Source organism: Nycticebus coucang, chromosome 17 (genome assembly GCF_027406575.1).
Source record: "Nycticebus coucang isolate mNycCou1 chromosome 17, mNycCou1.pri, whole genome shotgun sequence".
NCBI classification, from domain to species: Eukaryota; Metazoa; Chordata; class Mammalia; order Primates; family Lorisidae; genus Nycticebus; species Nycticebus coucang.
The window spans coordinates 50,443,235-50,458,765 of record NC_069796.1 but is presented as its reverse complement, the minus strand read 5'-3'; the positions used below and the strand labels follow the sequence as shown (position 1 = coordinate 50,458,765).

The 15,531-nt window shown below is 48.7% G+C and overlaps 1 protein-coding gene across 4 annotated transcripts in view; it reads right to left on the bottom strand.

The window, feature by feature from the left end:
* TCOF1 (treacle ribosome biogenesis factor 1) overlaps positions 1-14,799 on the bottom strand; it is a 41,155-nt gene extending 26,356 nt beyond the window's left edge. For 2 of the 4 annotated variants that reach the window (XM_053567448.1, XM_053567451.1), the window contains exons 1-9: positions 14,644-14,799; positions 11,894-11,949; positions 8,805-8,941; positions 5,398-5,471; positions 4,246-4,432; positions 3,574-3,647; positions 1,537-1,767; positions 479-691; positions 128-337 (exon numbers count right to left, since the gene is read on the bottom strand). In XM_053567448.1, coding sequence (XP_053423423.1) covers positions 128-337; positions 479-691; positions 1,537-1,767; positions 3,574-3,647; positions 4,246-4,432; positions 5,398-5,471; positions 8,805-8,941; positions 11,894-11,949; positions 14,644-14,751 — 1,290 coding nt within the window. In that variant the 5' untranslated portion in view covers positions 14,752-14,799. Of the gene's footprint in view, positions 1-127; positions 338-478; positions 692-1,536; positions 1,768-3,573; positions 3,648-4,245; positions 4,433-5,397; positions 5,472-8,804; positions 8,942-9,191; positions 9,293-11,893; positions 11,950-14,643 lie in introns of those variants that run through there. The other 2 variants (XM_053567449.1, XM_053567450.1) reach the window with 2 other exon arrangements.
* Between the last annotated feature and the right edge of the window lie 732 nt (positions 14,800-15,531).

Below are 15,531 nucleotides of genomic sequence, written 5' to 3'. Positions count from 1 at the left end.
GAGAATGTGTGCGAAGACACAGGTGGGAGGCAAGCAGAGCTACACTGGGCACTAGGTACAGAGAAGGAAAACCCATAAAGGCCTGTCAAGGCAGGGCGTGGGTCATGCAGGGTGTCCTCCAGCTCACCTGGACTGGGCTCGCAGCTGCTGGGGCCTCCCCCTCACTGTCCGACTCCTCACTGCTGCTCCCTGAGTCTTCCTCCTGCTTCTCCACCTGGGCCGGGACAGCTGCAGGCCCTGTCTTTCCAGGTAGGGTGGGGGCAGCCCCTTTCCTAGGGGACTCCTTGGCAGGGGCTGAGGCAGCTCTGACCTGGGGAGGCTTCTCTGAGAGCCTTGCCTACAATGAGAAACAACAGAACCCAGAGGGTGGATGTGTGAGGAGACCAGATACAGAGGACCAGCCTGAGTGAATGGCATGACACAGACGAGTGGCAGAGGACCTCGAGGCTTGCCTGAGGTCTCCCTCCCTGGGCCTCACCTGAAGCGGGGCCTTGGCAACTGGTGTCTCCTCCTCACTGTCCGAATCCTCATCGCTACTGCTTTCTGAGTCCTTCTTTGGCTTCCCTGCCTTGGCCTGAGTGGCTATAGGCCTTGCCTTCCCAGAGGGTGCTAGGGTGGGCCCTTTCCCTGGGGTCCCCTTGGCAGGGGCTGAAGCAGCTCTAACCTGAAGAATTTTCTCAGAGGCCTTTACCTAATAAAAGAGAAAGGGCAATTTGTTTACCAGCTTCTGAAAACCCTCTGGTGATGTCTTCAGGATAGAGCCCAGAGGCCTTAATGGGCTCATGACAACCTTCTTCGCTCTGACCCTCACCCTGACTGATGCTCCAGCCACACTGGCCTCCTCCTGGTTACTCAAAAATTGATCAGCTTCACACTCTCATGCCTGTAGCCTCATTCCCATTCATCCTGACCCCTGAGGAGAAGGATTGGGGGATACCACTTTCCCCGATGCCCAATGGCTGCCTCAAAACTTAGCATAGTTAAAGCCTGTGTGCCGCTGGGCTCCCACCAGCTGGAGAGCTCTGTGGGCACAGGTGCCAGCCTGTAGGAGCACACCTGACTGGGCGACAGCAGTGCAGAGGCCCTAAAGGAAGAGGCAGTCTGAACGCTCTGAGGGAGGCATGTGGAAAACAGGAGGACCCCTGGGAAGGGGATCCTCAGCCTCATGGACAAGGTCTCTACCCAGCCTCTTCACTAACTCCTCTTTGCTGCTCTCAGGCTCTGCACTGCCTTGGACCTTTCCAAAAGGAGGTCCCAAAGGCCTTGGTCACTCAGCCCTAGGTAAACTGCCCAGAAAACAACAGCTCTGATCTTCTAACAACCTTTCTGTGTAGAAGGCGCAGGCTGCTGAGAGAGGCTTTGCTTGGCTTGCTGCTTTTTAAATTGTTGAGTCAACAATTTAAAAAGTAGAATCACATCTATGTTCCTAAAAGATGGATGCCATTACAGCCCTTCGTAGTCTTTGGGCACAGCAAAGCTGGCTGAGCCGAGGGTGTGCACGCTCTCTTCCATTCCCACTCTCATCTCAGGGCCTACCTGTCTGGGTGTCCCTGTGAGGGCTTCCTCTTCACTTTCAGACTCCTCCTCGCTACTCTCTGACTCCTCTTCTGGCTTCTTGGCTGTCCTAGCTGCAGTAGGGGCACCTTCTCTGACCTGGGCTGTCACATCCCCCACCTTCCCAGGGGTTGGGGCTGCCCCTCTTGCTGGAGGCTTCTTGGTAGGGACAGTCAAGGCTTTGACCTGGGCTGGTTTTACCGAGGGTTTCACCTGGAACAGAGGATGGAATTAGGAAATGAATAGTAACTGAACCATTTCCTCTTGGACATATAAGGTGCTTCAGTTTATAAAGCCTTTTCCTAACCTCATTTGATTTTCAAACCATTCCCGGAGAAAGATATTTATCTTATTTCCAGAAAAGAGGTTTAAAGAGGTTAAATCACTCAAGATCAATAAGAAGGGACAGAGTCATGATTGTAGCCCATGGCTATCTGGCTTTCGGGGCAGAACTCTCAACAATTAAGGTCCTCTCCCACCTGACACCCACAGGGTTCAGCCTGGGGGTTGGGAGGGCAGTCTTGCTCAATCAAGAGAGCTCATCCTTGTCTGCCCCTGAAACTCAAGTATCTGATCATAGTAGCCACCTCAAGGGCTAGGAGTCTAGGATTTGAATGCCAGCTGTGCCATCAACTTCTTTGGGCACATTCCTTCCATCTGTGAGCTCTTTCCTAAACTCTCTACATGGCCCAGGGTTTCTGGGGGCATCTGTGTCCTCACTTCTGATGGAGCTCTGCAAAGCTTCTGGCTCACCAGGGCTGTGTTCAGGGTTGGGTTCCCAGGGCCAAGAGCATCTGTATGTCTAGCAGTATCTAGGGCCTAAAGGTGAGGATACAAGGTGGGGAGCAGCCCACGGCCAGGTGTGGGGGATTTGGGGGTGAGTTCTCAACCTTCACAGGGTTACTGGATGAGGTCAGACAGAGAGGTGAGAAGTGCCCCAGGCGCCAGATCAGTCCACCCCTCACACCTGCTGATTCTCCAAAATAACTTGGACATCTTGTTCTCAGCCCTCAGCATCTTCTGCCAGTACCACTCCGATAGCCCCTTACATGGTCTCCATACAGGCTGTAGCCAACAATCTTTTTGTAACTTTATTTAGGTCATCTTGTCTATGCCTGAAGCTGTACAATGCCTTCTTGTAGCCCATAGAATAAAACCCATCCTTTTTATGAAGGTCCTTAAGGTCAGGTGGCGGATCCAACTCCACCTACCTATGACCTCATCTTGTCTTGTGTCACTTTCCCCTCAATCATGAAATTACAGACTAGTGTTCATTAAAGGAACCAAACTTTTCCTTGCCTCCATCTCTGCACACACTGTTCCTTCTGTTTATACCTACACCTCAGCATCAGGTTCATGACTGTCCCTCATGGCTCTCTGTGCTTCCCTTCAGAGCAGCCATCACCTTAAATATCTGAGGGAGCCTCCCTTTCTCCATGGCAGCAGGGACCCTGCCCATCTTGCTCACCGCTGGACTCCCAGGCCTGGTGCTTAGTAGGTACAAGATAAGGAATGACCTGTGGGGACCTCTCCCAGGTCAAAGTTCAGAGAAGAGATGAGGCCACAGTCCTCTCCAGCTCTGCTCAAGCGCCTGAGCTTGGTAATCACTAGCAGGCCTACAATCCTCTCAGCAGCCTCAGCTCTGACCATAGCTCATGATAGCCACACTACTGCCCCTGGGCCTTGTATGTCTTCTTGATGGGTATGTATGACTTAAACACCCCTTCCCGGTGCTGCTCACTGTGCTTCAAGGCCCTGCTTAGGGCCCCCTCTCCCAGACAGCTTTGCCTCACAGGATGGTGTCCCTCTCCCACACGCTGGCTCCTTCTCATGCTCCCGGCGTGGTGGGCAGCACCAAATTCTTTTCCCTATCTCTCCTAGCTGCAGCCTTTCTAGCTCCTGGTCACCCTGACACCACTAGAGAACTGATCTGGGCTCACTGTCATCTGAAACCCTGGGCAGGCTCCTGGAAGGGTGAAAGGCTTAGAGCGGGCAACTCCTGGGATGGGTGGCAATTACCTCCATGTCCGTCTCATCGCTTGAACTGGAGGTGTCCTCGCTGGAGCTGTCGGCCTGGCCTGCTGACACCATCCCTGAGGGATGGACATGGAGGGAACTGAGGGACACCTTTTCCAAATTCACCTGCCCCTTCCCAGAACCTCCCCCCATGCCAGAAGCCAATCAAAGTCAAGTGCTGAGCGTTCATCCCTCATGTACAGAGCTATAGGTCCACTCTCTCTGGGAGCCCCGCTTCTAAGATGGGTACCATTATTTTCCCTTTTTTCCTGCACATCTCTGAGGCCCGGGTAAGGGCTATTATGGGACCTAACAAACATGTGGCATGTGACAGTTTGCAGAATCTCTATCCATTACCATATCCACTGAGGTAGGCAAGGCAAATACCGTGCATAGAAATGGAGACCTTTCAGTTTAGTTCTAAGACAACACAGGGGTCACTATAACCCACCAAAGTAATAAACTAGAAATGCTCCAACAACTACCCAGGCTGCCAAGCCTTAGGTGGTATCCCTGTAGCTGACCCTCTCTCGTCTAGGCCTGAGGTGCAGGACTCTGTTAGGGAGAGAAACTTTTGAATTCCAGAATGTCCCAGAACTTGACAAAGCAGTGACTGGGCCTGTCTTGTCAGCCCAAACTCTGGGGGCTTCACCCCTAGAGGCAGGGGGTTCTCACCAGGCTTGGCAGCAGCTCTAATGGCTGGAACACTGCCCTCCTCCTCAGTTTCTGAGACCAAGGTAGTATTTGCTGAGGGTTCAGTTGACTTCTTAGGTGACTTTCCAGAGAGGAGGTGGGCCACTGTCTTCACAGAGGCAGGGTTTGGCATAGAGTTCCCCGTCTTGCCAGCTGCCTCGGTCTTTGCCTGCAGAGAACAAGAGTGACAGATACATCTGGTACTGCCTGGTGAATTAAAGCACAGACCACCTGCACCTGAACCCAATGCTACTACTTTCTGGCTATGGGAGTTTGGGCAAATTTCCTCCCTAGTTTCTATTTCCCTAGAAACAGCACTTCCCCTCACAGAGATGCTGAGAATGGAATTGGGACAAAATGGATACTTGCTAAGTGGTGAACAGCAATTTTGGGGGGGATGTTATCATTACTTCTATACGTTGTTGCTAATGTTGCAGGCAATTTTAGACACAGTTTCCTGCCTGTCTATAACAGTGTTTTATGTGTTAGCAGAAGATGACATTCCACTAAGTAGTTTTTGGTTTAGAATGTGTTTTTAGTTTCAGAACCACAGGTGTCTTGTTCACTGTGGTGTTTCCACTGAGTACATAGTGGCTGGAACATAGCAGGTGTCAGTAATGTTCTCTTGAATGAATGTACATACAAAGGGGGAAAGACACCGTCCTTCCCAGGTGCACAGTGTGCCTCGCCTCCTGCATTATTAGAAAGGGAAACTGGGGGTGGCACCTGTGGCTCAGTGAGTAGGGCACTGGCCCCATATACTGAGGGTGGCAGGTTCAAACCCCGCCCCAGCCAAACTGTAACAAAAAATAGCTGGGCAGTGTGGCGGGCACCTGTAGTCCCAGCTACTCGGGAGGCTGAGGCAAGAGAATCACCTAAGCCCAAGAGCTGGAGGTTGCTCTGAGCTCTGATGCCACAGCACTCTACCGAGGGTGATATGTGAGACTCTGTCTCTACAAAAAAAAAAAAAAAGGGAAACTGAGGCTCAGAGAGGTGAAGGGGTTCACCAAGATCCCACAGCTGGTGAAACAGGTTGGGCATTTACTCACAACACTATCCTTCTCTCACACAGGCAACTGCCCCCTACAGGGCACTTCAACCCTCATAGGCAACAGCTTGGAAGGTCTCACTCACCTTGGCTTTTTCTTTCACGCTTGATGGCAAATCCGTGCCCATGACAGAGGAGTTGGTACATGCTAGTTTTGGGGCTGCAAGACACAAACACCAACTATATGAGCCAGATGAGGAGTTCTCATCTAAGAATCGCAAACAGGTTTCATCTCACCTAACAACTTGGTTGGTATTGGCCGCCTGGTGCTGGCATGAGGATCTGAGGCTGAGCCCAGACTGTGGGAATGAGTTCTATGATGCATTAACCATGTCCACCAGGAGCAGAAAATGCATCTGTACCTCCAAGGGATTCCCCACTCCTCTGTGGCATGAGAAGCTGAGGCCCCAAAGGGAGAATGACTGGCTAATGTTCCTGCTCTGTACTACCACGAAGGCACTGCACAACTCCAGTTGTTGGTACCATTCAGAGGCTACCGCATTGTAGCCTGAAAGGCCTCAGCAAGAAGAAATAGCGGTCAAGCAGCTAGCACTAGGTCCACAGTAAAAGCTGCTCGCAACTCAATGTTTTCTCAGTGAAGAAGCAGCTGAACCATGAAACTCAGGCCCAGTTTGATACTGAGATTTATAGATTCTTGGTGCTTTTACACCAGGGTATTATCTCTAAAATCTCAGATTTCTTGTTAAAAACAAAGTTGCTGAGATGAATGACATGATCTAATTCTTTTCTTAGCACTTACCTCCATTTCTTTTTATAATTTTGAAAATTCTGAATATATTCATAAGTAGAGAGGAAGTATATTGAACCACCCAGCTCCAACCATTATCAACTTGTGGCCAATCCTATTTCATCTATTGTCTCGTCCACCCTTCCCATCATAAATTATTTGGAAGAAAATGCCAGACATCCTATCATGTTGCCCATAAATACTTCAGCATATTTCTCTCAGTGAAGACTCTTTAAAAAGTATAATTACATACTTGGGAAGCTGAAGTGAGTGGACGCTTGAGGCTAGGAGTTTGAGGTCAGCCTGAACAAAGAGACTCCATTTCAAAAACTGCCCCAGGCAAAAGTATAATTTCAATTCTTTATCATAGCTTAAAACTTTGACCAATATTGAAGAGTCTATCAGTAGGAAATTTATCACTTTGTTTTACATAGTATGTATGTCTGTACATACATGTGTAAGGATGCATATCTGTATGACTGTAAATGCAAAGGAGAAAGTTTTAAGGGCTACCTACTGGGAGATGCGTTTAGAGAAGGAAGCAGGGTAGGAGAATAGAAAATCTTCAATTTTTCCTCTATTTCTTTTTTACAGTTCAAAGTGAATTTGTCTTGCATTTATAATTTAAGCAAGATAAAAAATATATATATCTAGTATGATCTCAAATATCTTTAAAAGTAGCTTCAGGGCTCGGCACCTATAGCTCAGTGGCTAGGGCGCCAGCCACATACATCTGAGTTGGCAGGTTTGAATCCAGCATGGGCCTAACAAACAACGACAATTACAACAAAAAAGTAGCCAGGCATTGTGGTGGGCGCCTGTAGTCCCAGCTACTTGGAAGCAAGAGAATCGCTTAAGCCCAAGAGCTAGAGGTTGCTGTGAGCTGTTGACACCACAGCACTCTACCAAGGGCAACAGAGTAAGACTCTGTCTCAAAAAAAAAAAAAAGTAGCTTCAGGAAGCTGTGAGTGGTGGCATGTGTCTGTCGTCCCGGCTACTCAGGAGGCTAGGGCAGGAGGATTTCTTAAGCCCAGGAATTAAAGGCTATAATCACCCCTGTGAATAGCCACTGCATTCCAGCCCAGGCAACATAGTAAGACCTATCTTTTTTTTTTTTTGAGACAGAGTCTCACTCTGTCACCCTTGGTAGAGTGCCATGGCATCATAGCTCACACCAACCTCAAACTCTTGGGCTCAAGTAATCCTTTTGCTTCAGTCTCCCAGGTAGCTGGGACTATAGCCGCCCGCCATAACACCTGGCTATTTTTAGAGACAGGGTCTCAGTCTTGCTCAGACTGGTCTTGAACCCCTGAGCTCAGGCAATCCATCCACCTCGGCCTCCCAAAATGCTAGGATTACAGGCGTGAGCCCCCGCGCCTGGTCTTGTAAGACCTATCTCTTAAACAACAACAACAATAATAACAATAAAATAATAAGTGGAACAATCATTTGCCAAACTGTAGAAACTGTCTTTCATGTAAGCAAAATATATATATATATATAATGCAGGGCAGCACCTGTGGCTCAAAGGGGTAGAGCGCTGGCCCCATATGCTGGAGGTGGTGGGTTCAAACCCAGCCCGGGCCAAAAACTGCACACACACACAAAAAAAGATATATATATATATATATATATATATATAGCATAAAAAAAAAGATACGATGCATGGGAGACACAGCAATTCCTCTAAAGAGTTACCACTGCTTCTGTGTAAAGCTCAAGAAGTCCGTGGCTTGGCACCTGTAGCACAGTGGTTATGGCACCAGCCACATGCACCAAGGCTGGCGGGTTTGAATCCAGCCCCGGCCTGCTATACAATAATGACACAACAACTGCAACAACAACACCAAAAATAGCTAGGTGTTGTGGTGGGGGGCGGGTGGGGGGAGGCGTGGAGTGGAGGGAGCCTACAGTTCCAGCTACTTGGGAGGCTGAGGCAAGAGAATTGTTTAAGCCCAAGAGTTTGATGTTGTTGAAAGCTGTGATGCCACAGCACTCTACGGAGGGTGGCATAATGAGACTCTGTCTCATTAAAAAAAAAAAAAAAGGCTGGACACTGTGGTGGGCACCTGTAGTCCCAGCTAGGTGGAAGCTGAGGCAAGAGAATCATTTGAAACCAAGAGTTTGAGGTTGCTGTGAGATGAGATGCCACGGCACTCTTCCAAGGTTGACTAAGTTAGACTCTGTCTCAAAAAAATAAAAAAAAAAAAGAGTGCCCAGTACAGCCCAGTACTAATGTGCACACATCATGGTAGAGTGCCATGGCATCATAGCTCACACTAATAACAGGTAGATCAGCAACTCTTGAAGCAGCCCATAGGCCCCACAGAAGAGGTATCTGCCAGCTGCCTTCTGAAGTACTACTCCCTGGTAGTACTTCTGAAAATGTGGTCATCTTTCCACTTTTGTCAGAATCGCTGGGAGCTTATAGAAATGCAGCTCCTAGGCCCTAGTGCAAGCACACCAATTAAGACTGTGAGGACCCATCTGGTTTTTTTGGTTTAGCCTTGCATACTCAGAGCCTGAGGACACACTGTCTGGCACAGAGGAAGGGCTCAAATACCCTCCCAAGGTTCTGGTCTTCCCGGGGCTCACTACATGAGAAGCTAGAGGTAGACTCTACCCTGTGGTGATGCAATATTCCATAGCCTGTTCTCAGAGGTACAGGGCCCTGGGCTGAGTCTCCATGAGCACCAATGATGGGGCCCAAGTTCCCCAGCAGTGATCAGCATGCAAGGCTCTTACTGGCTTTGGCAGTTTCAGCTTCTGCCTCCTCCTCCTCTTCAGAGCTCTCCGAGCTGCTAATGGGGTCCGACACACGGTTCTTGGCTTGCAGTGCCGCATCGGCCTCTGCCTTCTGCTTCTTGCCAAGTTCTGAGGTTCTGCAGGACAAGGGTGACTGTCTATACCAACTGGGTGACAGAACAACTGCAGGAGATTTGAATAGACAGAACTTCCCACATCTGCCCAGCCCCCAAAGGAAATGTGCATAGCATTTAAATGTGGACACAATTTTGTATTCTCCATTTTCATTCATTTCATAAAGAGAACCAGGAATGCTCGATACCGCTATACAATAGCAGCAGCTGACAGCCTGTAAGGGATAGGTGCCAACCCATGTAGGCAACTCACAGAACCCTCCAGGACCTTCTTCTTCTAGAACTTGCTGTATGCGCTATGTCCTCTTCCTGGAAGACTCTGCCAGAGTCCTCATCCTTCAAGTCTCAACTCTGATGTGGCCTCCTCAGAAAGGCCCTTGCTGATTGCCCCTCCCCCAATGTCTCTACGCTGCCACCCAGTTTCATTCTCCTCAGAGCTCTTTCCTCTAGCTTCTGTTATTTACTTCCTGCCTGACTCCTCACCAAAACAGAAAGGCCTGGGGAAGGAGGGAGATGGCAGCTCACTGCAAAATCTTCAGTGCCTAGCACAAGTTTCAAAATGAACGACTAAGTGACTTGCCCAGGGTCAAAGTATGTTTGGGGCACTGGTAGGATAAACACCCAGATGGCTAAGTTCTCTGAACTTTCAAGTCTTACCATCTTTGACCCCACCATCCCATCCCCAGGGTTTTCCAGCTGAGATGGACAATGCCCTGCTGTTTGGGAGATAATACTTGGCGTCCCTTATTCCCAGGAAGGCCACTTGTCAGAAATCTTCTGTTAAAAATGGTTTTTATTTATTACATGTATCAGTTATTTAGCCTCTCTCCATCCAACAGAGTGTAAGTTTGATAAGAACAGGGATTTTTCTCTAGTTTGTTCCCAGCTCTAGCAAGAATAGTACCCGGCTTGTAATAAGTGCTCAATAACTACTGGGGAGGAGGAGGGGTTCCAATAGAGAGCTGGATTTATCACTTTATATAGACTGCTGTGTCTAATCCTCACAACACAACAAGGTAATCACTATTGTTTTCTTCATTTTACAGATGAAGACACAGCTTCAGGGAGGCTAGGAAACTTGCTCAAGGTCAGCTAGTTGTGGGGAACCACTAGGCTAGGCTACCCATGGTGGGCATGAGGTCCTTGTCCCACTCTGTAACCCTAACCCAAAAAAAGGCAGTGGCAGGGAAGGGTGTGTTGAACAGCTCACTGAAGCAGTTTTCTGCGGAAGGAAGTATGAATAACACCCACACATCTGGGCAAGTCAGAGGGTGATGAAGTACAGGCTCTGACATAACTTTAGCAGCAGAGGAGAGTCAAAATCTGAGGGCTGGCAGGGTTTTCAATGAACTTAGCTCTTCATTAGAGGGTTTCTACACTATTACTGTCTTTGCTTACACCTCTGATAATAGGGAGCTCACCACTCCCATTGTAGCCTACCTCATTTTTTTTTTTTTTTGAGACAGAGTCTTACTATGTTGCCCTCGGTAGAGTGCTATGGCATCACAGCTTACAGCAACCTCAAACTCTTGGGCTCAAGTGATTCTCTTGCCTCAGCCTCCCAAGTAGCTGGGACTACAGGGGCCCGCCACAACGTCCGGCTAACCTGCCTCATTTTTAGATAGCTCTGATGATCAAATGCTTATATCCACAAGCTGAAACCTGTCTTCCTAAAGCAGGCACACATGGGGCACACTTCTATCTCCCAGGCCCTCAGAGAACATGCTATTCTCTTAATCCTCAAAGATGTGCCAACAGTGGTCTCTCACCCCTCCCACCTGCCTCTTTTGCATCCAGGACATCTCAGTATTCTCTGTCATTCTTCAAGGGACATATCTGTGAGTCTTTTACTCCTCTATTTGGCTGTGGTCAGGCTAGTGTATCAAGAGAACAATTATCCCCTTCTTTAGTCTTAAGCCATTTCTCTGTTGATACATACTTACATTATTCCTCCTTCTTTGAAAAGTATTTTAGTGTTTTACATTCAATATGTCTTTGAAATCTTTCCCTCCAAATTGGATTCACTTCCAGCTCTATATACAGACCCACCTTCCACCCAGGTGTACAAGCTAGACACAGGAGTCAATTAGATACTACTTCACCCACCTACCCACAGATCCTGATTTTGTCTCCTATTATTTTTGGAATCTACGGTCTACCTCTTATTGTTCCTGTCTCAAGCCCCATCAGCTCTTGTCTGGATGATGATGTCTGAAGACCTGACCAGTCTTGCCATGGTGCAGAGTGATCTCCTCTCTCTGTTTCACCCTTTCATGGCTCCTACTGCTCTTAGGGGGTAAAGACATAATTACTCACCACAGATGACCAGCCACTGCATGGGATGGGCCCTGCCAACTGCCCAGCCTAATCTGTACTGTCCCTTCAGCACAGGTCTCAGCACTAGCAATTCCCACTGCCAAGTAATTCTGTCTGCCTCCCTACACTTAATGCCTACTTCACTCTCCCCACTTCTTACAGCTGTCAAGTCAAAGATCACATTTATATGGTTAGGCACCAGGTACCTTTCTTTCATAATCCTTACCATCATTATAATTTTACATTCAATTGTTTTACTCTTTGACTCATGCCTAACTGCTTGACTATGTCAGCCGCAGGAAAGAAGGAACCACATCTGTCTCATTTTTGACAATATTTCCAAACTTAGAACAAGCATTCGCATTTAGCAGGTACTCAAGAAAAGTTTGTTGATCAAATGAATAACAAGTTTGTGAGAAGCTTTTCTTCTTAAGAGATCACAATTTTCAATATTCCCTTATACTACCAGAGGCCCACACAGAAATACGCATATATGTGATGTGATAGCCTTTCCTGGAGGCAACACGATGCCCACACTGGGCAAGGAGACAGATCTTAGACTAGACTAGTACCCTAGCTTAGTCCAAGCTGACTGCTTGGGGTATGCCTATTGTGCCCCTTCAGCCCCACCAGACTTACTGCTGCCAGTATGTATAGATGTCCAGAAGGGTTACAGGCTGAGCCAGGAAAATTTTCTGTAGAGAAATAAAGAGAGTCACAATTAACCACCCCAGTAAGGATCTTCCCTGGGCCTGACTGTCCCCAATCTCATGACTTGCACAGACAGGTATCTTTCTGCTCTAGGAAGTATGTCTGCTTAGTCCTGCCAGTTCCATCCAAAACCTTCTAGAGACAAGAAGGACAAGCAAATCCCAGATAAAATCTTTTCATGTTGGTGAGTGGCACTTTTGAGAGACTGGACTTGGAACATTCCAAGCAAGCATTTATTCAGTTCCCTAGCACTTTCCACACTAGAGGCCATGAGACATGGCTTTTCCCACCCTGACCTTTAAAAAGGCTTTCAGGGCAGCGCCTGTGGCTCAAGGAGTAGGGCGCCGGTCCCATATGCCAGAGGTGGCAGGTTCAAACCTAGCCCCGGCCAAAAACCAAAAAAACCAAAAAAAAAAAAAAAAAAAAAATGTAAAAAGGCTTTCAAAGGCTGAGTTGTCAATCTTCCCCACACATGAACCACAGCCTAGACACCAAGGCATCCAGTAGTCTACTGGGAAGAGATTGGGTCCAAATGGTGCCAGCCCCTTGGTAGAATTAGAGGGAAACAGGTAGAATCCAGGCCATTCAAGCAGAGACCAGAGGGCCCACTGTCTCTACTATTAACTGCTGACTAATCTCTTCACCTCTTCAAACTTCAGGTTCCTCCTTTGTAACACTGGGATAACAGCAATACCCACCTTGTAGGTTGCTATCAGGTCTAAACAAGACAATCTATGTCAGTACATAGCACAGTGAGTCAGCAGCATTTAGACTTCAAGAATTAGTTTCACTCTGCTCCACTCCATGCACAGTGGCTTCTTCACCGTCCTCAAATGTGTCAGGCCACCCCGCCTCCAAAAGGGCCTTGCGATTCTTGCTGTTGGGAATGTTCTCTCCTCTACTAACTACACAGTTCACCCTTCATTTCCTTCAGATCTCTGCCCAAATGTCACCTTCTCAGTGAGGCTTCCTTGACCACACTATTTATAACTGAACCCTGACATTCCTTACCCCCACTTGCCTGCCTTATTCTTATAGGTAACACCTACCATCACCAGATGCACTGTATTATTAACTTATCTTTTATTTTTGTCATCTGTCTGCTCCCGCTAGAATATTTGCAGATACTTTTGCCTGGGCATATGCCCCAAGGAAGAGGAGTACTATCACTTGCTCCCCTATCTATTAATGATATAATTGGAGTAGGAAGCAACTGAGATTCAGAGAGGGTTGGAAAAAGCATAGGTAACATCTCTGGGTGTATCACCCTTCAGTTCCTTCTGACCCCTGGGCAACCTGGCACAGATGGGGAATCTGCAGCCTCAAGGATTTGTTCTGTAAAATTTGGATTCAGTCAAAAGGCTGTACTCGTGGATCCAAAAGGCCACACATGGCCCCAGGGTGCAGTTTCCTCACCTCTAGCCAGAGAGGTATTTACTACTCAGGGTACTGCCTTACCAGCTTAAAACCCTCCAGTGGTTTACCACTCCTCTTCAGATAAAGACCAAAGTGCCCATCAGCACCCTCCAAACAGCCCCTGCCTCTATTTCTCCTGGGCATCTACAGCCTTTGTACTTCACCCTTCAGCCACAGCGGACTTTGAGGCCAGCCATGTACACAAACTCCCTCCCACCACAGGGCATTTGCACCTCAGCCTAGAATACCCATCACTGTTCTTTCAGATCTTTAATCAACTGCCACATCATTTATGAAGCAATTCTTGATATCCCTGACAAAGATTATCTTCCATCTCTATACCTCTCTCTTTCTTTTTTTTTAATAGAGTCTACTTTGTCGCCCTTGGTAGAGTCCTGTGGCATCAAGCAACATCAACTCTTGGGCTCATGCGATCCTCTTGCTTCAATTTCTCATTTTTAGTAGAGACGGGGTCTCGCTTTAGCTCAGGCTGGTCTCAAATTCCTGAGCTCAAGCAATCCATCCATCCTGGCCTCCCAGAGTGCTGGGATTACGGGTGTGAGAAACTACCCCCGGCCCATCCCTGTACCTCCTACTCTTAAATAACACTTTAGAGGTAGTGTTAAGTATATAGTCACTTTTATTCTTTGATTTGTTTCCCCGACTGCAAGCTCCAGGAGGGCTGAGAGACAGTGTTCACAATTTGATGGCCAGCACTCTGAGCACCAAATTAACAGTAGTGGAATGAATGAAGAAAAGACTGTACCACGAGTTTGAGCCCAAACCTGCCCTGTCTCAGTACAGAGATTGCTAAGGGCCTGGGTTCTAGTTCAACGAAGGGGCCGCGGCACCCTTCTCTAGACATTCCCCCACGGGACCGGTCGCAATCCACCCCTGGGACTCAAAGCAACCTCCTCGCCCTAGGGGGACCGCGCAGAGCCACGTGGTTGGAGATTTATAAAACTTGAAACAGCCGCTAACAGCAAGGGGGTGGAGTAAGGGGCGCGGGAATTACAAAACTCGGTGTTAGCACAAGTCCCGTCCCGCCCACTGCACAGATGAGGAAACTGAGGCCCGTGGGACTAGAAGTCACAGGCGTAGAGGCAAAGGCTGGGGCTCCTCCAGCAGTTCTGGCCCGTGTCTTCAAGCAATGCGAGACCCGGCTCCCAGCGCCCGTCAGGTCGCCTGCGAAGGGGGCGCGGGTCGCTGATCTCTATCTACATCTTGCACGCGGCCCTTGCACACGGCCCTCGAACGCCTACCTGGCCGCTCTGCTCCTTCACTTCCCGCGCCGCACGCACATAGCCCGCCTTCAGCAGATGGTGGTAGATCAGGGGAAGCAGCTCCCGCCGCTTCCTGGCCTCTGCCATGCCAGCGAACCCAGGCCGGTGAGCTCACCTGCACGCCCCCCGTCAGTCCCCGCCCGCCACTTCCCTCGCGCCCTTAGACCTCGCGAGTCCCACTTCCGGCTCCTCGTTCGCCCCGGCCGCGCAGCGCGCCGGGAAATGTAGTCTCATTTCCTGGTGCAGTGACTCTCACATCGGAGGCTAAAGGGGAGGAGACTGGAGAGTGTCAAGACCTCCCATTGGCGCGGAGAAGGCGGGATCATCCCTGGACCCGCCCCCAGAGCCAGGCGTGAGGGAAGTGACTTGGTCTTTTAAATCCTTCAGTCTTCTCCTTGAAGAGATTGGTCTTCCACGTTAGTTCTCCCTCTGACGTCTGCGTGTGGTTTTACTTAATCTCTGAACTTCCAGTTACCCACTCATTTGTTAATTTCACACATTTTTGGGACCTATGAACCAGGCACAAATTGTTAATAGTTCATTCGTTTTTTTGTTTTTGTTTTTTTTTGTAGAGACAGAGTCTCACTGTACCGCCCTCGGTAGAGTGCCATGAGGTCACACGGCTCACAGCAACCTCTAACTCTTGGGCTTCCGCGATTCTCCTGCCTCAGCCTCCCGAGCAGCGGGGACTACAGGCGCCCGCCACAAAGCCCGGCTATTTTTTGGTTGCAGTTTGGCCTGGGCTGGGTTTGAACCCGCCACCTTAGGCATATGGGGCTGGCGCGCTACTCACTGAGCCACAGGCGCCGCCCAATTGTTAATAGTTCATTCTTTAACTGAACAACAACAACAAATTTTTTTTTTGAG